At 39.9% G+C, this 25,919-nt stretch overlaps 1 protein-coding gene across 2 annotated transcripts in view; it reads left to right on the top strand.

Annotated features, from left to right (window-relative positions):
- VPS13B (vacuolar protein sorting 13 homolog B) overlaps positions 1-25,919 on the top strand; it is a 1,123,013-nt gene that overhangs the window by 802,249 nt on the left and 294,845 nt on the right. For both annotated transcript variants that reach the window (XM_075582636.1, XM_075582637.1), the window contains exon 34: positions 11,616-12,300. In XM_075582636.1, coding sequence (XP_075438751.1) covers positions 11,616-12,300 — 685 coding nt within the window. The remainder of the gene's footprint in view (positions 1-11,615; positions 12,301-25,919) is intronic.

The raw sequence follows: 25,919 nt of genomic DNA, 5'->3' as shown, positions 1-25,919 counted from the left end.
ACAAAGATGTGGGGAATATGTAAGCCTAAAAGCCCAACCTCACAAACCTATAATTTGGGGCCACGGCGTGACATGGACGCCCTTATGTGGACTAGTAAGCTCCGTTCGTGCACAAGATAGTGCCTGTAACTTCCTGGTTGCTGACGCGCAGGTTTCGGGTATGCGAACACTTTCTCAAGGCCCGTAAATAAATATAGGGCATTGTGTGAGGAAAGATAAATTGAAACCGTAATTAACGGGTAATGAAATGCTTTATGTGCCACAAACATTCTTTACTTTACCTAATAGGAGAAGGCAGCAGGCCATATACAGAGTGATAAATCCCCTCCTTCTCCATGAAATTTGACAAGGTCAGCTGAATAATGAATAAATTGAATAATTATTGAATAATCCCGCAACCTTACATACAATTCAAGCACAACCGAAACTCTGCCTCAATAAGAATATCATTAAAAGTAACTCTACAACACCAATATTTCCAAATCTTACTGTAGTCATCCAATAGTAACAGAGAACCCTATTCAATTTGCTGTGAAGTCTTCTTCCCAGTTCTGGGGAGAGGTTCAGCCTCATGTAAATTAATGGGTTTTAAATCTTCACCAGCATGGAGAAAATGATGGCTTCACTACATATTACCCATAATCATATCTCTAACTGTCCATGTCTACAAATTAAATGTACTGTATAACCTCTGTTCATCTATTGTAACCATGTATTGTCATTATACAGTAACTCTATGCCCAGGACATACTTGAAAACGAGCTGTAACTCTCGATGTATTACTTCCTGGTAAAACATTTGATAGATAAATAAATAATTTGGGTCAGAGTTCTTTCCCTTAGTTTTGCGTCTTGGATAGTTACCCGAACAGATAAATGATTAGCCTGTTCTAGTAATGCTCTTTTTAATCTTTAGGCCCATTTTTACTAAACAGCTTAAGCGCACCTTAAGGACCATTCTGGGGAGAGCCTTCAGGTTTCCAAAGGCTGCGTCCTGCTTCGTGATTCAGGGCCATAGTCCAGTTGACTTGGAAATGTGGTTAGTCATATCTAGCGCGGCGTGTGAATAATCGCCGTGTGTCCGGGAGAACAAACACAAACTACTTCTTTTCCAGTCTCAAGTGGCACATTTCATTTTGCTGAGTTTCTTTTATCCATGCTCATAATTAATCTTTTGTAGTTTTCACATCTTTGTGTACATTGGCAATTGTGCAAAAGGAGTGTCTGTAACAAGATAGCCTTTTTATAAATGAATGTGGGCAGTGATTCCAGTGCTAGCAGTGAGTCACCGAAAAACACATTTATATGCATTTTACCATGTATCATCTGCTTCAGTGTTTATTATTTCAGATCTATCTCTTTTCAGCTGCTCCTTCTTCTGTTATAGTCATTAAAGACGCCTGTAAAGTATTCGCAGCAATCAGCTAATTGTTCTAAGAAACATATGTAATGCTCAAACATCAGCTATAAATAGGTATAATAGTTAAGCAGATGGGCACTGCAGGCTAATAAATATATTCCTTGTTTGAAGAAAAAAAAACAGCTATTTTCTTTTCTTTTACTTATAAAATGTTTTACCAGGAAGTAATACATTGAGAGTTACCTCTCGTTTTCAAGTATGTCCTGGGCATAGAGTTAAGACAAATAATACATGGTTACAAATACAGTTACACAAATGAACAGGGTATACAGTACATTATATACAAGACATTGCATGCACAGTTAAAGAAAATATATATTATAGGCGTATGAAACAGTTACAGACCAGATTAAAATGTGAGACAGCCTTAGTTTTGAAAGAACTTAAACTGATGGTGGATGTGAGAGTCTCTGGTAGGTTTGTTCCAGTTTTGGGTGCACGGTAAGAGAAGGAGGAGCGGCCGGATACTTTGTTGAGCCTTGGGACCATGAACAGTCTTTCTGAGTCTGATCTCAGATGATAAGTGCTGCATGTGGTGCTATGGAGGGAAAGATATCAAAAGGTTACACCAGTTTTTCCCTAGTACAAAAATGTTTTTTTCATCTAGCTGTTCATCATGTTTAAATCTATGTTTGTATTTCTCAGAATACGTAAAGACAAGACGAACATTTCAATCTTTCTAGATATGATGTTATGTTAAAATCAATGGGATGTTTTCGCTGATAAAATAATGATGTTTGTGAGCTGTTACAAAGCACGCAAATCTCTAAAAAGTCACCTAATTATTTTTCACATAGAAATTATGGTAACCCAACCACGCAGCGCTCTCAATGGGGTTGTGGACACGAGGAACTGCCACGATTTCACCCTCCACACACACGCCACACTGTGAGAACAGGCCAATCAGAATCTTTAGTGATACTGATGGGCTTGGTGTGCAGTGAGGCTGCGCGGCTAACCTATCGGCATCGCTGAACATTCTGAATGACCCTTCGTTGTAGCAAAAAGTATTCACCCAGCAGAGGAAAAACCATCCGGAAAAACAGCTCTGTACCAGCCAAATCGATACAGCTGGAGTGTGAGTACCACCCAACATGAATGTACTGAATATCCTTTACTCCTGTCAGTTTTGCAACCGGCAGAGTCATCAATTTAACATGCCGTGAATTTTCATGGCTGTTATTTCCACCAAAGGTCAAGGGCTAAGCAAGCAGCACAAAACAAAACAGGTGTCCCAGGTGTGTCATGTGTAAACCTCTATTGTGGAGCCGGGCTTGCAAGACGTCTCTTCCCACGATCCTGTTGCAGGCCTTTCTGACCGCAAAGGGGTTAAAAGAAATACATTAAAAAAAAAAAACAACCTGTTTTTCCTGAAATTAAGAGCAAAAAGGTAAAACGTTTTGAAACTAAGAGCTTTCCACAAGGTTGATGCACAAAATCTACTGCTGAATACCATTTGGTTAAAAAAATATGCTTCTGAAAAGTAAGATTTTAATGAAATGCAAGGTCAGCCCCCACCGGACCATACTGTACTGTTTGACATTACATTATTCTCCCATCGGACAAACCTTTTCACCCCACAAAACATGTTCAATAATCTCACTTTTGTGGGGGGGTGGGGGGTCAGGGGGAAGAATAACACAAGTAATGGAAGTGCTCTTACAAATATTCAGTGTACTGTTTTCTTTTCAATACTATTAAGAAGTGATGTAATATGCAATTAATAAAACAGGCCACAAACCTATTAGTGCTGAAAGAAGAAACTCCTGCTATGTTCTCTCATGTAAAACGAACGCAAGCGGATATTTCAAAACTGCAGCATTGTCTAAAAAAAAAAACACATTACAATCAGTTTCGATTGTAGATGACATTAAACACGCCTGTTAACCCCTCTCGTGCTAGAGAAGCCTGTAACATGCTTTTGTGGTTTTATCAAAGCTGTTTTGAGTTCTATCTCCATCCAGCCCCCCAGGTACTAAAAGTTTGAAAAAAAGGTTGTACATTTCAGAAGTATTGCGTGTCAGGACTGATATAGTTGATGTTTTTTCAATTCTTTTTTTAAAAACTCGGGACACATTACTGCATGCTTTTATTTTTAACCCCATTGGTTTCAGAGGCCTTCAATGAATTGCAAAGCATTGCAGTTCCCTCTGACACGGAAGGGGGTTAAGTATTCAGGTCTGAGCCTTTAATGCCCTGCTTTTTATGACCAGCACAAAATGAGGTAGGTAGTGTATTATGTGAAAGGCGGGGTTGCAGACCTGCCTAAGACATGCAGATGAGCATACAGTTATATTTGCATATTTGCTTTCCTGTGGAGGGTTTTTGTCACTTTTTTTACTCACCATAACTTAACTCAGTATTATATATATATATATATATATATATATATATATATATATATATATACATACATACATACATACATACATACAATTCGGTGTCGACAACCTGGCTGAATAATAATATATATATATATATATATATATTAGCTAGCATATAAAAATATTACTTGTGAGCACATTCACATGTTTTAGACAGGTCTGCAACCCTGCCCTTAACCATTGTCACCTAGCATACAGCACTTCCACTGCAGAAAGGGATTCTGGGAAATGACATGCAAATGAGCACACCGTGCCACCTTTTGTCTCAAGACCACATTACATGGTTAAACACTTAAGCCAATGCATGCTGCTTTAAACACAGCTTTTAAACATAGCCTGGGATGAATGCAAAGCCAAACACACACACACACACACACACACACACACACACACACACACACACACACACACACACACACACACACACACACACACACATACTATGTATATACACATAGTATATATATATATAATATATATACTGTGTGTGTATATATATATATATATATATATATACAGGCATACCCCGCTTTAAGTACACTCACTTTAAGTACACTCGCGAGTAAGTACATATCGCCCAATAGGCAAACGGCAGCTCACGCATGCGCCTGTCATCACGTCCTGAACAGCAATACCAGCTCCCTACCTGCACCGAAGCTGTGCGCAAGCGGGGAGACCATAGAGCCTGTTACAAATGCGTTATTTACACCAGTTATGCACGTATATGACGATTGCAGTACTGTACATGCATCGATAAGTGGGAAAAAGGTAGTGCTTCACTTTAAGAACATTTTCGCTTTACATACATGCTCCGGTCCCATTGCGTACGTTAATGCGGGGTATGCCTGTGTGTATATATATATATATATATATATATATATATATATATATATATATATATATATATGTAAATATATAATATTATACAGCCAGGTTGTCGACACCAAATTCCCTCTTGCTAAACACTTGACTCTTCCACCCACATTTGTTCTCGTTTTTGGTTTGGCCTTCATGTGAGGAGACGGAAGCCATTTTGCTCTAGATGTACACGCGGCTTGTGAGGTGTCCGGGTAATAATACCAAGTGTCTGCACATGAAAGAGAGAAATGACTCATGTTTTCCTTTCTGCTACTTCTGCCTTCATCACCTAGCTTACACTGACTCTTAACACTGGGAAATACATGATGAATAAAAAGCCTTGGAGTCATTTGCGAAGTAAACTATCATTTTGTACATGTTTTCCTAGCTGTAGAGAGCTTCCTTTTACAGCATCGGTTCTCGGATTTAAGAAGCATCTGGCAGTGTTCAGCATTCTGATGCTATTGTCTTAGTATAATAATGTAGAATTCTACACTTCTTTACTCTCTCGCAGAACTGTACATTTTCTTAGCCACAAATATCTTTGCAATTCTTAGATTGGATCTAGTATATTTTAACAGTGTATATTTTAACAGCGTATAAATAGTTCTCGAACAATAACAATTTATCTTGATCAATGGTACGCTTTAAAAAAAAAATCATTTTATTCTAATTGGCCATTGTTGAACCAAATTCCCTTTTGTTTTTAGTCCTTTGAATACGGTTTAATTATAGTTATCATGCCAGCTATCTTAAAGGTTATTTTACTGATACAGTTTAATTTAACATACGCCATATGGAACCAATAGCCTTGTTTCCTAAAGTGAATGCTTGGAAAATCTTACATTCATATGTTAAGAGTACACATCCTTTCCTCATTAGCTGGAAAGTAGAGAGATTTTGGCACAGGTTCTATGTGGAAGCATTGTGCAGCTTTTCTATGGATTTTGTTTTTAGCCTTTGATGACACTGTTTAGAATAGGAAGTATCTAATAAGTAAAGCATTTTGTCTAATGTGCTGCCAGTGTGTTTAATATATGCCTGGAGCTCTGAAATATTATCTTCTTCACTACAGTAATATGCATTTAATTCCCTGAAAGCAGAAGGTCGAACCTTTAAAAGAGACTCAAAGTACATTTCCAAATAGATTAATTTAAAACATCTGGCTGAGGGGACAGGAGTAATGTACAGTTGGTTTTTATGGTTTAATCATGATCATGTTAATGCACACCGGTAGCTAATTAAAGAAAACTTTTATTGTTCGCTTTAAATGGGTTAAATAAGGAATATGAGTAGTGATCTCTGTATACTACTCAGCGATAAATGGTGCCTTTATAGTCACAAACACGCAGCTGGCAATCCTTATTTGGTATGAAATGCTGTTCACTTTACGCAGTTACAGAGCAATGGTTTACGTTAGTTATGTTTTTTTGTTGCTGATTTGTCTTCGTTTACTTTTCTGCTTCCTTTTTCCTAATGTGTATTGGGGTTAGCCTAGGAGGGAAGCCATTAACAGCAGCATCTAAAGTTGTTTCTCTGTTCTGCAGAACAGGTGACTGCCATTCACAGCAATTTGCAGTAGTTGAGCCTAAGGCAACGTGGCTGGTTCCTCGTTTTCCAGTAGTCACTCCACCTAATTCCCACAACAGCCATTTTTTTTTTCCACCACAGCTGCGGAAAGATTAATTAACATAGGCATGCCGTCGGCGACCGTAGGGGGTCATGTTAATGTTCTAAATACGGAAAGTGAGGGCAGTGGGCAGGATCAAACAATGTCTAGTGAAATGTGTGTGCTTTACGCTTCCAGCTGGTAGGAGAACATTCATCAAGTTGGATTCTTAGACTGTGAACCTCTTGCAAGCTTGTTTGGTGTTTTCATTTGTTTTCTCGTGGCAGGGAGTGAACTACAAGAACATTTTGGAGGTATCATAGATATATGATATTTAGCATTTTGGCAATTTGAACGGCTGTTGAAGACCAGAAGGGTTTCTACCCGGATACTTGGTCAACAACCAATATATTAATGGTGCTCCAGGCATCTTTTTCACTAGCATCAGTATCTGTTATGTTATAATTTCCTTGACATTCCATTTGTGACCCCTAATTACAATGTTTGTTTTGGAGAAATATTGTGTAAAAAAAACCCCCATGTTTACCAGGACTGTCGTAAAGAAAAGTATGTAGCCCATCTACCCCCACCCAATCTCATGTCGGGTACCCTAGGGGGTTTCTCGGTCTGGCTACGTGTCTGAATGTGGTGCGTACCTGCTGGCAACAGGAGGGCCTGAGTCTCCCGCGATGACATGGGGGACAACAGGACAGGTTTCTGGGGTGAATGCTTTCGTTCTCCTTCAATGGTGCAGCGCCTCCATCTGTAGTAAGCCCCAGGGATACGGGGTGGAATCCCTACCACAGAATCCCCTCCCAGGGATGAGAGATTCCAGTCTCCACACAAGTCTCTTTCTATTAGCAGCAGCTCTTTATTTGTCTCTCCCTCCACAGCATACAGACAGGTACCATATAGGAACCAGCAGCCAGCTGTACTCCCTTAGGATGTCCCTGCCTCCACTGGGCCTAAGGGGCACCCAGAGTGGGGCTAGCTCTTCCCTTACCCCCTAGGCAGGGTAAGAGGTATTTGGTCCACCTATCTATCAGCCCTACTCATCAGGTTCTAACCTGATGCTTCACTCTATTAACACACACTCACTAGCTAAACCAACTCCTTCTCTACTCACTTAGACTCTTTTCTTAATAGGAAGTGCACTGCTCTTTATGGTTTCAGCAGGCACCGCCCCTGTGTATCTTGATTGGACACAGGGTCAGGTGACCTACCTTCACCTTTTCAGGGCAAGTGCTTGAGGTGGGGGAAACCCATGATAACTCCTGGCAAACCTGCCTGTAACAGGGGACTTATCCCTGTTCAGGTAATGTGCCTCTAATCCAGCAGTGTGGTGGTTAACTGCTGGTAGTCAATTAACAAAACACCACCTGCCTGATTAGATGGCTTAGAAAGCCTGTCTTTTGAAACAGGAAGTGAGAACTCCTTAGCTGTGACTGAGAGCTGAACTTGGGAGAGAGAGCAGAGATTGTCTTTGACTCTCACAACAGTCTTGAGCCCTGCCAGAAGCAACAGCAGAGCTGCTTACAAGACACAGGGAAAACTTATAAACCTGTATGCTAACCAACCTTGGAGACAAGGGAGCTGAAGCAGGAACAGTGAAGATTTTCCCTCCAAACCACAAGGAACAGATAAGACTTTCATTCTTAAGACTGCTTATATCTGCTTATTGCATGCTATGTGTTTGGGGCTGCGAGAACTGATTGACTAAGGGAGATGTGAATTATTGCATAGTGTTTCACTAGAAATACTCCCAAGTGAATAGAAGCTTTGTTCCCTCCCCCTGTGTTTGGATGAATTTCCTGCTGAAAAGGAAAAGGCACAATAAAGCCTTATTATAATTTCACATTATAAACGACTCCAAGTGTGTACCTCTGTGAACGTCCGTCTACACTGCCCTTAACAGGGATTACTGCACAGGAGGAGGATAGAGATATAGCCCATAATCTTACCAGGGCTACAAGTATATATTTGATGACATTTGTTATTGTGCTTTTCACACTTGGGTCGTTTCAATATACTCCGAAGCAGCTGATACCTTAACTTAGATTATCTTTAAGAGATTTCCAAATTATCAAACAACTACTGCATTAGTGGACCACATTTGACAGAAACTCTTTGAAGTGACCGTTGTTAGTGATCACAAAGGTAGTCGGGATATAAGTCACCCTAAAGTAATATAAAAAGGGAATAGCAAGACAAAGAAATCCTGATGAAGAGGCCAATCACAAAATTTGATTTATAGGTTTTTTTCTTAATGTTAAGTAGGTGGAAAGTGTAGGAGTTGTGATATGAGCAAAACTTGTAGTAAAACAATCCTGTTTTTTTTCTACGAGGTTGAAAAGGGGTGAAAAATAAGCAGAATGGTGCAGTGCTGTATGTTCGGGTTTATTAACATTGTACTATTGCATTCATTCCTCAAATACTAAAATGATCCTATACTTTTGTGAGTGCTGCAACATGTCCACTTGTATGCTGATAAAGTTTTAATCCGCTGACTGCAACATTTTTTGTATTTTACAAAACTAGAATGTTTCAGTAGGGTTACCATATGTCCGTATTTTCTTGGACATGTTCGGCTTTTTGATTGAAGCTCACCGTCTGTGAGGAATTTTTCAAAAACTAAGAATGTCTAGGAAAGCGAAGCACGCATACGCAAATAAAAAATCGCGGTCAGCGAGCGATATGCGCCGATTGCACATGCGTGAGCGATGTGCACGGACGACGCTCACATATGCACGGTCATTGAAAGCCACTTGCGCATGCACGAACAAAAGCCAACCGCGCATGCGCGGCCACCTTTTGGTGTCCTCTTTTTTTAATATGGACTTATGGTAACCCTAGTGTTAGTGAGGAACTAGTCACTTATTAGAGTTTGTTGAATGTATATTTGAGTTCCCAAATACAGGCATACCCCGGTTTAAGGACACTCACTTTAAGTACACTCGCGAGTAAGGACATATCGCCCAATAGGCAAACGGCAGCTCACGCATGCGCCTGTCAGCACGTCCTGAACAGCAATACCGGCTCCCTACCTGTACCGAAGCTGTGCGCAAGCGGGGGGAGACTATAGAGCCTGTTACACATGCGTTATTTACATCAGTTATGCACATATATGATGATTGCAGTACAGTACATGCATCGATAAGTGGGAAAAAGGTAGTGCTTCACGTTAAGTACATTTTCGCTTTACATACATGCTCCGGTCCCATTGCGTACGTTAATGCGGGGTATGCCTGTATGTCCTTTATTGCAGGGACATTTTGGGCCATATCTTACCAAGTGGTTCTACTTCATAAGACCTGTGACAGCTCCATTCACTTTAACGGTCCACAGGGTGTTTTACGGTGCCATAATCCCTAGTACTGCTTACTAAACATGCACTTTTCTATCATTTAAGTCAAGTTTGATTTCATTATATAATTATTTTACATGTGTAACCCTCCTTACCCGGCTCCAAAAGAGTTTTCATCAGATTGACTATATACATGACAGTACTCAGTCTCTCATACCTGTTCAGTGTTAGTAGGTGCAGGCTGGGTATGGAGGCTGGAATGTAACAAGGATGGGCGCCAGGAACTTTTATAAACAATAGAGTGCTTTATTGGACATCCGTCAATAATGCTTCACAGACATTGACATGTTTCACACTTGACTGATAACTCGTGGCAAATAATAATATTCAGTACTTCATCCCGTTTGTAGCTCTGACTCATACTGTGGGGAGGTACTTGTCTTGTTACCCGCAGTATGGGTTAAATTTGGAGTCTCTTGCATAGAGTTAGTGATGCCCATGTTAAATGGACCTCTCTGGAATTCACTTCATGTTGCTGAATTAGGAACCCACTACTGGGTACCGCATACTTCTTCCATACCCATTTGATCAGGATTGCACATGGGACCTTCCGGTTCGGCCGAACCAAACACTCCAGAGTTACTAACACTAAAAACTCCTTACTAAAACCATGCTTCCTCCCATTCAATAGTGATAACAATATGGAACTTATGCTACTGGCGCTTACTTATAGGGGCACATTCCTTAACTGAAAACAACAAAGGGTCACAAATCTATACACTTAAACCAATATTCAGGGGTCACAGTGAGGATCCCAGGAGAACTCAGATGAACCTGTTTCTAGAACATTGAGTGGAGTTAAATATACCCTTATATATCCCTATAGTGGCATTACTGGTCACGACATACTTGGGAGTGGAAATCCCTTCTGCGCAGTTATCTTACATCACAGGATGGGGAAGAGAGAGTAACCTGAGTAAGCCCACACAGTTAACCCATTAAGGCCATAAACACATTAACTAAAATAGTAGTCCCAAAGGCGTAGGAGGGGAGGGAATACACATGGTTTCCAGATATTCATTTCACAAAGCACACATACTTTTCACTGATAAACATTTTGCATTAAATGTTCTGTAAGAGAGATATTGATCAGGAAGAGTTTATTATTGCTTAAAGAGAACCGCTTTCAATAGTAAAAAGGGGTTTGGGATGTTTATGCAGTGGTAATGCTTACTTAAAAATTTCCTTTGACTATCCCAATTACCAGTGTCAGATTTCCCATTAGGCCTGGGCTAAGGCGGCAAAATTTTAGGGCGGCAAAAATGTCCGCTTGCATTTGCCGCGCTCTCTGGCCTATCGGACCTAATGGGAAGGGACTTATTTACCTCTGCCGGTGCCTCCGTTCTGCCGCGCTGTTTCTACTTTTAAAATCGAGTCAAATGACTCCTCGGACGTCACACGGCATTTCGTTGCCATGGCAACTGTGATGTCGCATTACCATGGTAACGCAACGTCACGGTGACATCCCTTGGTGCTGGATTCTGAAGGAGAAGCAGGGCGGCAGGCACAGGTGACACACAGGCAAGTGCCTACGGGTGGCGGATTTGTATATATGCCACTGCCAATTACAGTAATAGCTGTTATATCTATGACTTTTTATGTTTTGTTGAACCATTGTTTCTGGTTACATCAAAGTCTAGGTCATTACACTTATAATCGTACTTCTATGCTCCTTGGTGTTGCTGAATATATTACTGAATATTTTCTGGACTCATTCAGGTTTCATGGTGGTGCATATGAAATGTTCTTAAATATGCATATTTACGTGTATATACCGAATGTTAGTAAACTGTTTTGTCCTTCAGAACCACGAATATAGCGTGTTCTAATTGGTTCAGTGCACACTTAAGCTTGTTTTCTGATGAACAGTTACTGTTATGCATTAAGATATATAATGTTTTTTAGTGTAACCTTTTATTACTACAAAGCTTATATAAAGGGAATCATGTGTTAATTACACGTTCTGTGTTTTCATTTGCAGGTTTTTAAACAAGAACAACACAAAATAGATTCACTTGATGCCCGTACAGCTGACACATCATCACGTTATAGTGGCGCCCAAGACAGTGGCATTGGTAGTGACAGCGTAAAGATAAGAATAGTTCAGATTGAACAGCAGAGCGGCACTAGTCATCACAGAATCGTCAGGCCATCAAAACAGTCATCTGTTGTAAAGAATTTAAACTTTATACCCTTCGATATATTTATTACAGCCAGTCGTATTTCCTTGATGACTTACTCATGTACTGCAGTGCCTAAATTGCAAATGGACACCATTGATGGTGAAAAACTGGGGAAAGGTTCATTAGACCTCCCACAAACAGAGACAGCTTTGGATAAATCTGGTCAGTCGTGCATCTCCACACTAACGGCTGAAGATCTCCTAAATAGCAATACTTCCTCTCCAATCAGCGGAAGAGACGGTCTTCTTTCTCTAGAGAGTCTCCATGCTTCTACTAGGTCATCTGCTCGACAGGCATTGGGAATTACTATTGTACGTCAGCCTGGGCGTAGAGGAACTGGGGATCTGCAGCTGAACCCTTTCCTGCATCTTGTGGTGTGCCAGCCTTCTTTGCTTATAAGCTGTCATCACAGGAAACAGAAGGTGGAAGTGTCCCTGTTTGATGCTCTTCTTAAAGGTGTAGATCCAGAGTACAAATGTTCAGGTAAGAATAGTAAATAAATAAATAATAATTACCGCGATTTGTAAGTTGTGACATCTTTCAGGGTTTTGAAGACCAGAAGGGTTCCTACCAGGATACTTGGTCAACAACTAATATGTTAATGGTGCTCCGGGCATCTATCTCACTAGCGGCAGTATCTGTTATGTTGTCATTTCCTTTACATTCCATTTGTGACCCCTAATTACAATTTTTGATCTGGAGAAATATTGTGTAAAAAACATGTTTGCCAGGATTGTCGGAAAAAATATATATAGTATATTGGATGGCATTTGTTATTGTTCTTTTCACACCTGGGATGATTCAATATACTCCTAAATCCCAGAAGATAGTCTTGCTCTTGTTGATTTTGGAGTGGCAGTCAACCCCCATCATCAATACAGCAGTGTTGGTTCTGATATGTTACATGTGATTGATATTATATATATATATATATATATATATATATATATATATATATATATATATATATATATATATATATATATTAAGCAAAATGAGCGCAAGTGTCCAAATACATAAAAATTATGACAATTTATTAAAACAATTAATAAACACCCCTATAGAAATGTTCTATGTGAGATAAACAAATACTAATGCTTACAGACTAAATATATTATATGTGTATATATATATATATTTTACAAATAATCATATTTTTTTTTTATATATTCCATAATATCTTGTGCTCCACTATATTTATAGTAATTTGTATACTTTATAACTTATACTGTTTGCATAATTATGGATTATTTCTTCCTACACATCATTTGCATTATATATGTTTTTGACCTGCCGAATATACAAAGGACCTACATTTATCGTCAGTCAATGTCGTGTGGTTGTACTCCCAGTCTTAATAATAGCAACTTTATATAGCACTTTTCTCCCAATGGGACTCAAGGCGCTTCACAATTACAGAAAGGAAAAAATAAGAAAATATTTAAGGTTATTAAAGAGCCCAAACACAAGGAAATATGCAATACAGGATGGGACTTTACTCTAGTTATTAAATGCCGGACAGATTGTGATTCATTAATGAAATGCCTGGGTAAACGGGTAGATCTTGGCCCTGTTTTTATAGATATCCAGAGACCGGTGCATCTCGAACTGTATGAGACAGACTGTTCCATAAAGTGGGAGTCGCGTGGCTAAAAACTCGGGCCCCAAAGGAAGTACAGGAGATTCTGAGAACTGTTAGGAGTCCTTCATCTGCAGAATGAAGTGAGCAAATGGAAGTGTAGGGAACTAGAAGCTCTTTCAGATAGCTGTGACCCTGGTGACCCTTTGAATGTCAACAAGCCAATCTTGAAATAAATTTGCCATTTTACAGGCAGCCAGTACAGAGAACAGGTGTCGTGTGGCAAGAACGGGTCTGGTTAGTTAACCTGGACACAGCATTCTGTACCAGCTGCAGGCAGTAAATCAATTTCTCCAGTAGACCCAGGTTGAGTGCATTAAATAGATCACTAGCACTGATTCACATTGGTCCCATTTGCTACTGCACTATTAAGCAGTCATGTAGGGCAGGGGTGCGCAAACTTACCTTAATGCGCCCCTTATTTCCTCTCCCCTTCAACTCGCCCCGTCCCCCCCTCTTGCACGGCTCCATCGTGAAATGATGTCGCGGGGTTATGTGACGTCACGTTGACCCTGCGATATCATTTGACGCCGGTTGCCATGGAGATGCGTCGCTGGAAGTGCGGGTCTTCTATAAAAGAGGCCCCCCCCCCGAAAATTGCACCCCTGATGTACGGAACACTGTGTAGCATTGGCAATGGTTTTCAAGCCTCAGATTGAGAATAACTCGTGAATTACAAATATACTGTAGCATTAATATACTGTATTCTACAAAATGTCTCATCGGAACTATGAATTTTATCATTTATCAAAGATACTTAGTAGGTTAGGACACCTGTTATTGACCCACATATTAATCATACAAGGTTTTCTAGTGCATAAGCTTTCCCACCTTAGCAAAGGTGTGCTAAAGCGTGGCACGTTTGTGGATCTGGACCAAAGTATCTCACTCTTTTTGGGACCAATATAACTGCTAGCAGACTTCAACAGTGATTTATCTACTGAACAGTACTGAATGTGTGAAATGTATTGAGGTATCCAATTTTCAATCAATGAGCAAGAGGAGAAATACCGCTATTTAATTAATTTTTGTTTTAGAAAGCAGTATCTTTAAAAAGTTTTATTTTAGATTTGCTTCTTGGAGAATTGGAAATGTATTGGTATTTTACAGTGCAATTCTGATTGCCTTGATAGTAATGCATGAAAATTTGGAAGCATTTTCTTTTCTTTTAGGCTCGGTTATATTTTAAATAGGGAAATTTAATCAAATAATTGCAGCTAATTATGGAGCAAATCGCGAACATTTTGCAATGCAAATTTGAATATAGTCACATAACTCTTACTTCTTATACTGTGTTTCCCATTCATTTAGTGTTAAGTATATGGATTGTTATATCAGAGCTTTCATTCCTTCCTTTTTTGTCCATCTTTTCAAGGAGTGTTACACATGTAGCAAGGCTTACTGTGTCTGGCACCGGGGCAAGCTGTTTGACCTCGGCTTCCCTGGCGCCCGAGGATTATCGCTGTGGGGGGGGGTCAGATACGGAAGCATGGACCCCCATAGCAATGTCGCGGAAGGCACGGTCACCGGAGCCGCGGCTTTATGCTTTTTTGTTAGCCGCAGCGCCGGAGACCTGCCACATCAGTAGTAAGTATGTGTGCATGCATGTTCTTTGCGTAGTTTAATAGAAGTTCAGGATTAGCACAGTTAGGCAGTTAGTTGGTTTTTTTGTATACAGGCATAGCCCGCTTTAAGGACACTCACTTTAAGTACACTCGCGAGTAAGTACATATCGCCCAATAGGCAAACGGCAGCTCACGCATGCGCCTCTCAGCATGTCCTGAACAGCTATACCAGATCCCTACCTGTACCAAAGCTGTGCGCAAGCGGGGAGACTATAGAGCCTGTTACAAATGCGTTATTTACATCAGTTATGCACGTATATGACTATTGCAGTACAGTACATGCATCAATAAGTGGGAAAAGATAGTGCTTCACTTTAAGTACATTTTCGCTTTACATACATGCTTCGGTCCCATTGCGTACGTTAATGCGGGGTATGCCTGTATAGGGTTGCTCTTTATATACAGTATGTCCCAACAAACAAAAGCAAAATATTACATTACAAGCTTAACTCCAAAATACATTTCAGAGTCTGCAGTTCATTTAAGTGTTTTGCAAACTTTTAGTTAGAAGTGTTTTTAGTTATCTAAACATTTGGTCACACATGGAGTAAAGTAGTTACGTGTTCACTGATATGTGTTAATATCTGGAAACGGAAAGTGTGCTATATAAATTGCTGCATGGAAGACATTGTGGAAATGGCATTAGTTTTACCCATGGTAAAAGCACTTGAAATAAGTAGTTGCATTGTGATGGATTTCAAGATATTGTAAATCTGTTAAACACTGTGGCAAAGCTCAACTAACCATTTTAGAAAGGTTTATGTAATGTGCTCCTAAAACACATTTCTTTTTCCTTCAAAGGGAATGTTAAAGTGTAGATTTGTCATTTGAAAAAGCTAGTGGTTCGCCGTACCCCATATTACTGTCACACTTTGATCACTGTTTTGTCCTCTTAATGAGTAGGCATGTTGTATCGGATGATGTTTTAATCTTGTGTACACAAGCTATTAGTCTTCATGTTCATGTCCTGCCACGCTCATTATGATAGTGGACAATTCACTCTTTCTCTGTGCCTTCTCAAGACATATTTGCAATGGGGATGAGTGTTTGTTTATTTTTCATTGTATGATATATTAATTAAACAAAAGTCTTTAACATTCTACTTAAATTGGGCGACTAAAATCAATTTACTATACATGGGGCATCAAGTTATGTATTATTCTATACAGTGTATAATGTATTTTCTCTTTATACTCAATCCTCATAAAGAGCGATATCGACAGTTGACAATTATCTTCTATGGAAAAAAAAAGACTAACCCTCATATGTTTTTTGTTACATAGCTTAAGGTTTTAAAAGAGGATCTAGCTTACCCTATCCAAAACAATATGGAAACCTAATACCCACTTCCCAAAAGCTTGGGGAAGCAAAAAGTTCCTGAAGGATAAAGAGCTTTTATTCACAACTACATTACTTTAAAAATAACATTGTCTTAACAGATTATCTTGTTAGACCAGAGCATCCAGTTAGCTTTTTAGAAATTGGTTCCAGTGGAAACACTCAAGTCAGTCTTCTGTGTTCCATTTGAGAAAGGCAACCTTTAAAGACACAGGGTATATCCTCTTGTGCATCCGACGGTCCAAGAAGTAATGAATTGATTTAAAGGTCACATCACAATGAATTTAGCAACTACAAAACAGAAGGAACATTTTGACCCTTTTTGGTAACCAGGAGCTGCATTGTCCTATAACCACAAGTTTATCTTTTCTTCAGAAAAAAAGATGAATAAAAAGAGCTTAAGGAAACTACCTGTATGTATCTTTTTCTTTAGCGGCACCAATGTACGCAGTGCTTTACAGAATTGGCAAAACCGTGCAAAGTGTCAACAGTGCATTAAACAGGATTGTGAATTAGGGATTCCCTTCCACACAGAGCTTACTATCTATATAAAAACATGGCAGACTTACAGTATACCAAAAAAAACTGGATGGCGATCTAACCTTTCCCACTAAGTGCTCAGTGAAATATAATAAACGAAAATATGTGAAAAAAATGTAAACATCAACCTTAAAATAGAAGTGTATTACAATATATTCCACCACAAAATTGTATTTGGAGAACCAGACTTACAGTATACAACAGGAGCAAATGCAGCATAGAACATATTGGAGGGAGGAAGTGCATCGGGAGTCAGGAGTGTGAGGAGTAGACGCAGGCCTAAACTAACTAAATACTTAGGGACAGATCCACAGAGCTCCGTGGAATCAGGGCAAATAACGTGACGTTGCCTAAATAAGTAACTGACTTTATTTTTCCTGAGTTGAACGGATATCCACAAAGCTAATTATATGCAAAAAACAACATCCGTTAGTTATCTTATTTGAATAGGTTACCACTGGCTTGCGTTATGACTGTATTACCTGAAGGTAAAGTCCCAAGCACTGTGTACAGTACATCTCCTCAAACCTCCTTCCAAATAGCATATGGAGAAGCACGTGCTCAGATAAGAACACACTTGAGATACCTGGGAGATATGCTAATGAAATATGCAACGTATATTTAAATGACTCGCACCTCCTAAAAGATTTCCATAAGACATATACTGAGATACCCATGACCCCTTGTGATGATGGGGGTACTAGCATCAGTCCAAACCGGGTCAGAGCCCACCACCTCTGCTATTCAGGGCAGCAGCTCTAGCATTGGACAATCTCAGATCTTGGATAGCTCCCCGGTCACATTATACTTTAGAGCTCTGCTCACACCTATAGCTAATCATACTCGTGGACACTCTCCTGGCTTCCTTTAAAAACAGACCACGTCCAGGTGTGAGCAGTTGAGTCACATTTCAGTGTCTGGAGGGTGCGAACGCCATCTTTAGGTATTACCTAAACAATGTCAGCTTAAATCCCTGCGTCAATCTGAACGGCCTTTAGTGGGATATGCGATGTTAAAGGGGAACGCCTCTTTTGCATATCATTAGCACTAACGGCCAGAAACCTAAAAACCATACATTATTTAAGGCATAGCACAGAGTTATTTGCTTTAGTCCATATTTGTAATAACTGGTCTAACATTAATTTAGGTTAATGTTAGGTTAAATAGCTAACACAGTTGAGGTGAGATAAGGTGCTCAGAAGTGTCATATACACAGGAAGGAGGGGAGTACAGTCTGGATATTGATTAATATTATTGCATACATTTGAGTATCAACAAATTCGGGCACCAGATACCCTGAAGGTAGGGGTAGGTAGTCCAAAGACAGCCTCCTCTACCTCATTGGGTTGGCCCTGTGTACTCACTGTATTACTGCTTTCACCAGAGTATCCCCTCCATCGCGTGCTGCTGTAGAGAGTGATGTCCAGCAATGTAGAAAATGATGCAGCGCACCGCGATCCAAAAGAAGAACAGGTCTGGCCAAAAATATGTGATCTTTATTGAAGTATCATAAAATCAAGGGATGCAGCCCTTCTACGCGTTTCGTGCATGGCACTTTATCAAGAAGTGCTTCCACACGATATACAGAGCGTTTATGTAACAATGGCTGCCAAATCTCGCGATATCAGTGACGTCACTTTTGCGTCATGTCCAATAGAATCTAACTTATCCCGCGCATGCGCATCGCGGCTCTGAACGGGGGAATAACCAGTCCTCACGCAATCTCCCCACCACTGCAGGGGAACGCCTCTAGGGGAGTGCCACACAGGGAGGAGTGATCACAAGGGAGAATGTATCCGCCCCCATCCTGGCTCTACGTGCCTGCTGCTGGTTAGAAACAGCACAAAAATCTAATAATGGCATCTAAACTATAGATGACTAGAGAAATTGTAAGTGTCATGCCATCATATCACATGTTATACCCCCATGTAGTGGGAGACCAGACATCCAGACTCCAACCAGCTTATCATCCTAAGTGGACACCGGAGAAAGCTGAAATATGGAGCATAGTGTCTGTCCCCCAATCATGTGGATCACATATGAATAGAAACAATTTTTAAGCAAAAATATTAGCAAAAATCATGAACAAGAGACAAATGTAAATAAATCATTGAATGTTATTCTATGTTCCTTAATTTATATTTATGAAATAATGCTGTAAAGTCTAATGAATCTAAGATGAGTTATGTGCATTAAAAATGTGTATAGCGATACTGGGCGGCCATTTAACAAAAATCAAAACATACAATTTTATTAATTAAAAAATATATATATACATAACAAACACATCTAAAAACGATAAATTCGTGTAAAAACAAATGAGCATCCTTGTGATGACAATGAGATATAATTAATTCAAACAATCATATTGTATATTTCATCTTGTGGGGTACCCAAAGAAAGTTTGGTAATCATATAAATAATGGCATTAACAATATTTGTAGATTATACTTCAATAAAGATCACATATTTTTGGCCAGACCTGTTCTTCTTTTGGATCACGGTGCGCTGCATCATTTTCTACATTGCTGGACATCACTCTCTACAGCAGCACGCGATGGAGGGGATACTCTGGTGAAAGCAGTAATACAGTGAGTACACAGGGCCAACCCAATGAGGTAGAGGAGGCTGTCTTTGGACTACCTACCCCTACCTTCAGGGTATCTGGTGCCCGAATTTGTTGATACTCAAATGTATGCATTAATATTAATCAATATCCAGACTGTACTCCCCTCCTTCCTGTGTATATGACACTTCTGAGCACCTTATCTCACCTCAACTTCGTTTACTCTCTACAAGGTTGCTCGTGTCTATACACAGGTGATATTATATATTGAGGACTTATTTCCTGTGTTATAAGAAAGAGACTCATCTAAAACTCAGGATTTAAGAACAGGTCTGTGCATTTGCTTGTTTTTATGGACATTTATTACGATTGAATAGAAGGAATTCATAATGGATGACAGTGAGATTACACAGGACACTTCTATACCTGTAATATATACATTCAATTGTGGGGATGATTCCTCCAGGAAAAAAAAGGCGCTTCGTGTCTTTGAAAGCGTGGTGGATACTGATTCCAATGATGTTGCAGACTTAAGGATTTACTTTCAAAGATTAGAAAAACTGCTGATTTATAAAACACGTATCTGGTGGGACATTGTTGCCACAGAAAACTACCTTAAAATGAAGAGAATCCCCAGAGGCTTGAGGGTTAAAAAGGCCCCAACATTTGGATTCCCTGACAAAGCCTTTGAGGAACGGTGGACAGAAACACTAAACCCCACCTGTTCATTCAATTTAATGGATCAGATTTTGCAACACAAGATTAATGAGAAAGCAACACTTGATAACCAGATTAAGGAATTACAGGACAAACTACGCAGATTCAAGGACATTGAGGGGTTTTCTAAATTTGACAAGATTTTGGCTAAAACAACAGAGGATGCTGAGAGAGAAATCATGATCAGAAAACAAGGCAAATATGATCGTGATCGTATTGACTACGAAAAAAATCAAATATACAGCTGGCAAAGAGTTGTACCGGTTTTCGATCGGTCTATGCAAGATTCAATGAGGAAAGGGTCGAGGAGGTCTACTCCAAGCAAGTCTATTCTAAAACCCAGCAATTTTGATTACCATAGTGGTGACTCTGAACTGTCTGATGTAGAACCAACGTCACACTCAGTATCTTTTCATGACATGGAAAATAGATCTAGCGGCCCTCAGCGTGGTGATAATAACCAGTCCCGAGATGAAAGACGCTCATCAGAGGGGAGCTCATCTAGAGGGGATACCGCCTCAGTACAATTACTAGACACTTACCACACAGATCAGCAGTCAAAAAACTACATGATGTTCAGAAAAGACCAAAGAGGACAAGGAGGGGGGGAAGAGACACAGGGGGGAAAAGGGCAAACAAAAGGAAAAAGAACTATTAAGTGATGTGAATAATGTAATTAATATCTCAGGGTTTGAGTTGTCGCTGTCGGAGATTTCACTACTCAATAAGGGACTTAAATATGCGCCAACTATGGACATTGACCTCTTTGGCACAGTGGTCGATGTCCATAAGTTTGTGCGCAAGATGGCGTTAAAGAAATTCTATCATCAACCTCATGGAGGTGAGTCCCCGACAGTGACAACTCTAGATGGTGATCCCCTAGAACCAATACATACAACTCGAAGCCCAATTCCATTTACAGACTCCCTGAGCTCTTTTAAGGATCAATGTGCAGTTAAAGATATGGAGGATCTTCTCTTGCAGAGTAATGTAATTGATGTATCAGAGTCATATATACTTGGGGATTGGAAATCCACATTAAAGGAAAAGTCTATCTTTTATCCAACCTTTATCAAAGGTCCATATCTTACATTGTTCGAGAACCTAGTCATTAGGGACCTGAGAGTACTAGCTCAGGGCTTTTCTTTTTCTCAACTAAGAAGTGATAATCTAAATAAAGGAGAACGTGCTGCCATCAAATCTCTGCAAGATAATGACATGTTGGTAATTAAGTATGCAGACAAAGGGGGCGCTGTGGTGGTTCAGAGTAGGACTGACTATCTCAAGGAGGCATTTCGCCAACTTGGTGATGTGTCCTCCTACTCTGGGCTACCACGAGATCCCACAGAATACTTTTTAAAGGAATTGTTAGAACTGGTAGATTTGGGAACAGCCACTTATGTTCTAAATAAAGATGAATCGGGGTTTATAATCAATTTGAAACCAGTCATTCCCATCTACCACCATCTCCCAAAGATCCATAAGACTTTGGTCGACCCTCCTGGTCGGCCGATAGTCTCCAGTATTGGATCTTTGGGAGATGGTTTGTCAAGATATGTCAATGCTTATCTACAGCCTTTTGTGAGGCAACTGCCATCCTTCATCTTGGACTCAGGCGATTTGCTGACAAAGATGAAGGAAGTGGAATGGAACCAGGAACTCTTGTGGGTAACTATGGATGTGGTCTCCCTGTACTCAATTATACGCCATGACCTGGGCATGACGACTGTCCGTCATTTCATAGAATGTCCGGGTAGCTCATTACCAATGACCACATTTATTATGGAAGCTATACTTTTCCTCTTAACACATAATTATTTTCTTTTCGAGCACAAATTTTACTTGCAACTACGGGGTACGGCAATGGGGACGAGTTGCGCCCCCTCCTATGCCAATCTTTTCATGGGGTGGTGGGAAAACAATTTCATCTTTAATAGCACCAACACTTTCAGGCACAATATTATTTTTTACAAACGTTTCATAGACGACCTTATTTTTATTTGGCACGGGAGCACAGATAGTTTATTAGCATTTTTTAATTATGTAAATAATAACACGTTAGATATTCACTTTACTATGAATTATCATGCACATCACATAAGCTACCTGGACATTCTGTTTTATATTGATTTAGAAGAAAAAAAAATATACAAACAGATGTTTATAAAAAAAATAATTCAAGGAACTCATTTTTGAGGGCGGACAGCTGTCACCCCAGGTCTGTCATTAGGGGTATACCCAAGGGTCAGTACCTCAGACTGAGGAGGAATTGCTCCACAATGAGTGATTTCTTGACTCAGTCTGAGGCGCTGACTAATAGATTTGTTGAAAGAGGTTATGACAGGGAGACCCTCCAATCAACTCTCCAAGAAGTAGTGGAGATTGAAAGAGAAACATTATTACCCCAAAACTCCAGGATGAGGGATACTAGGAAAATAAAAAAGAATCTTCATGGGATTGAGAAAGAGTGTCCAATATTTATATCGCAATACAACAAATCCAGTAGTCAAGTAAAGAACATTATAAACAAACATTGGAACGTATTACAAATGGATCCTATTTTATGTGAATACACTAAGCAAGTTCCAAAGTGTGTATATAGGCGTGCCAAAACATTGGCTGCATTTATTTCACCAAGTGTCATCTCCACCCCTTTGGGTAATCCTGATCGTTTCCTGACCAAGGGGTCCTTTAGGTGCAATCAGTGCAACATGTGCGAATTTATGAGACCATCCAGACATGTCTTTTCCCACAGTCCACACAAGCAGTATAATATCAATAGCTTTATTAACTGTAACACGAACATGGTGGTCTATCTGATCAGCTGTGGCTGTGGGAAAAGATATGTAGGTCGGACCACAAGAGCCTTGAAGACAAGGATGCAGGAGCACTGCAGATTGATACGGAAGAAAGACCTAGAGCACCCTGTATCAAAGCATTTTACAGAATGTGATAAGGGGGGTATCAGAAACTTCTCGTTTTTGGGTATTGAGAAAATTACAAAAAAGGAGAGAGGGGGAGATATTGTGAATACTTTGAACTGTAGAGAGTCCTTTTGGATATTTACGCTGAGAACGAGATTTCCCGAAGGGATAAACATAGAGTGGACCATTAACCACTTTTTGAGATAACAATAATACCACACTCTTTTAGATAATATTATGACTCTCCCTGAAAAGCTTCCCTGTGCTACTAAAGACTAGTAAGTTCTTTTTGACTTAATCTCCCTGGACAACGGGTTATATAGCTAGCTATAACCTAATTCCCTATCTTTATAAATGATTCGTCTCTTCTGAATAAACTGTATATATACGTCAGAATATTAACTAAATATATATATATGTTAGAAAATGAATCATTGCTCAATATAATGTACAGCTAAGAAAAACATTGTTTGCTATAATACAATACCAAATTGCCGTCATATTTCAAGTTACTAGTTTCTAGTTACTAAGGCCATTGATTAATTTGCATAATCTACAAATATTGTTAATGCCATTATTTATATGATTACCAAACTTTCTTTGGGTACCCCACAAGATGAAATATACAATATGATTGTTTGAATTAATTATATCTCATTGTCATCACAAGGATGCTCATTTGTTTTTACACGAATTTATCGTTTTTAGATGTGTTTGTTATGTATATATATTTTTTTTAATTAATAAAATTGTATGTTTTGATTTTTGTTAAATGGCCGCCCAGTATCGCTATACACATTTTTAATGCACATAACTCATCTTAGATTCATTAGACTTTACAGCATTATTTCATAAATATAAATTAAGGAACATAGAATAACATTCAATGATTTATTTACATTTGTCTCTTGTTCATGATTTTTGCTAATATTTTTGCTTAAAAATTGTTTCTATTCATATGTGATCCACATGATTGGGGGACAGACACTATGCTCCATATTTCAGCTTTCTCCGGTGTCCACTTAGGATGATAAGCTGGTTGGAGTCTGGATGTCTGGTCTCCCACTACATGGGGGTATAACATGTGATATGATGGCATGACACTTACAATTTCTCTAGTCATCTATAGTTTAGATGCTATTATTAGATTTTTGTGCTGTTTCTAACCAGCAGCAGGCACGTAGAGCCAGGATGGGGGCGGATACATTCTCCCTTGTGATCACTCCTCCCTGTGTGGCACTCCCCTAGAGGCGTTCCCCTGCAGTGGTGGGGAGATTGCGTGAGGACTGGTTATTCCCCCGTTCAGAGCCGCGATGCGCATGCGCGGGATAAGTTAGATTCTATTGGACATGACGCAAAAGTGACGTCACTGATATCGCGAGATTTGGCAGCCATTGTTACATAAACGCTCTGTATATCGTGTGGAAGCACTTCTTGATAAAGTGCCATGCACGAAACGCGTAGAAGGGTTGCATCCCTTGATTTTATGATACTTCAATAAAGATCACATATTTTTGGCCAGACCTGTTCTTCTTTTGGATCGCGGTGCGCTGCATCATTTTCTACATTGCTAAATAGCTAACACAGTCTTGTGGATCTACCACTTGGCTAAAGAGGTGAGATTTCAGGTGACCGTGAAGATGTGGAGTGATGTGTATTGGGCGAGTGCTGGGGGTGAGGAAGTTCCAAAAGTGAGAGAGGTTTTAGCTATGAGCGTGCTGTAGAGATAAATGGGGAGAGGAGGCAGCCTTCAGCATAAGGGACGAGAAGGGGTATAGTGGGTGATTAGAGCTCAGATGTAAGGAGGGGGAAGCAGAATGTAGAGCCTTGAAGGAGACCTTTATAGTTAATACTGAGTTTGGTAACGAGCCATTGGAGGTGTTTCAGGAAGAAAAGGAGCAGAGACCGACTAGAACAGAGTGGGATAAGTATAGCAGTGGCATTTTAAAACGATTGTAGTGTACTCTATGGAAATGGAAAGCAGGTAGGCCAGAAAGGAGCAGGTTGCAATACTCAACTCAGGAGATACAGTAATGAGGCCATGCATGAGGGGTTTTAGTTGTAGAATGACAGAGGAAAGGGCAGGTTCTGGCAGTGTTACACAGGGAAAAATGGTAAGATTTGGCAACAGCATGAATGTGAGAGAAGGAAAGGGATGAGTCAAATATAACACCGAGGCAACGTGCTTGGGAGACTGGGATGAATAGTAGTGTCAATGTCTGTGACAGAAAATTGAGGAATTGGTTTCAGAATTGGAAATGCAATGACTTGCCATGGGACTCTGACTGAGTAGATACCACTGAGTAGATACCACTGAGTAGATACCACTGAGTAGATAACACTGTTGGTGGCATTCCAAGCTACAATCCGAAGTTGGGCCGGAATTCCAGATGGGTCCAACTTCTGGTGGGTGGCGGGAGGAGAGTTAAGGAGCAGCAGATCCCCAAGTACCCACCCCCCCGCCCCCCCGCTCGCAAAAATGGTCCCTACAGACCGCAGAAAGCCCCAAGTGCCTCTCCACGCGCCGCCAGTCTGCAGTGCGGGCGCATGGTCTGAGGCAGCGGGGCCTTAGCCTTACACAGAAAGGCTGAGAGAATCAGAGAGACAAAAATAGGATCAATAACGTGGTCTGACCACTCTCAAATGTAATTGGTTTTAGAGATTAAAGAAGATACAAAACTTCCCTGGACTTGGAAACTGAATTCATCTTTAATTAAATATGCCCCTGATCTTTGAAAGTGTCAGAATTACTC

This window comes from Ascaphus truei, chromosome 2, assembly GCF_040206685.1.
Source record: "Ascaphus truei isolate aAscTru1 chromosome 2, aAscTru1.hap1, whole genome shotgun sequence".
NCBI classification, from domain to species: Eukaryota; Metazoa; Chordata; class Amphibia; order Anura; family Ascaphidae; genus Ascaphus; species Ascaphus truei.
This window is presented reverse-complemented; position numbering and strand designations above follow the sequence as displayed.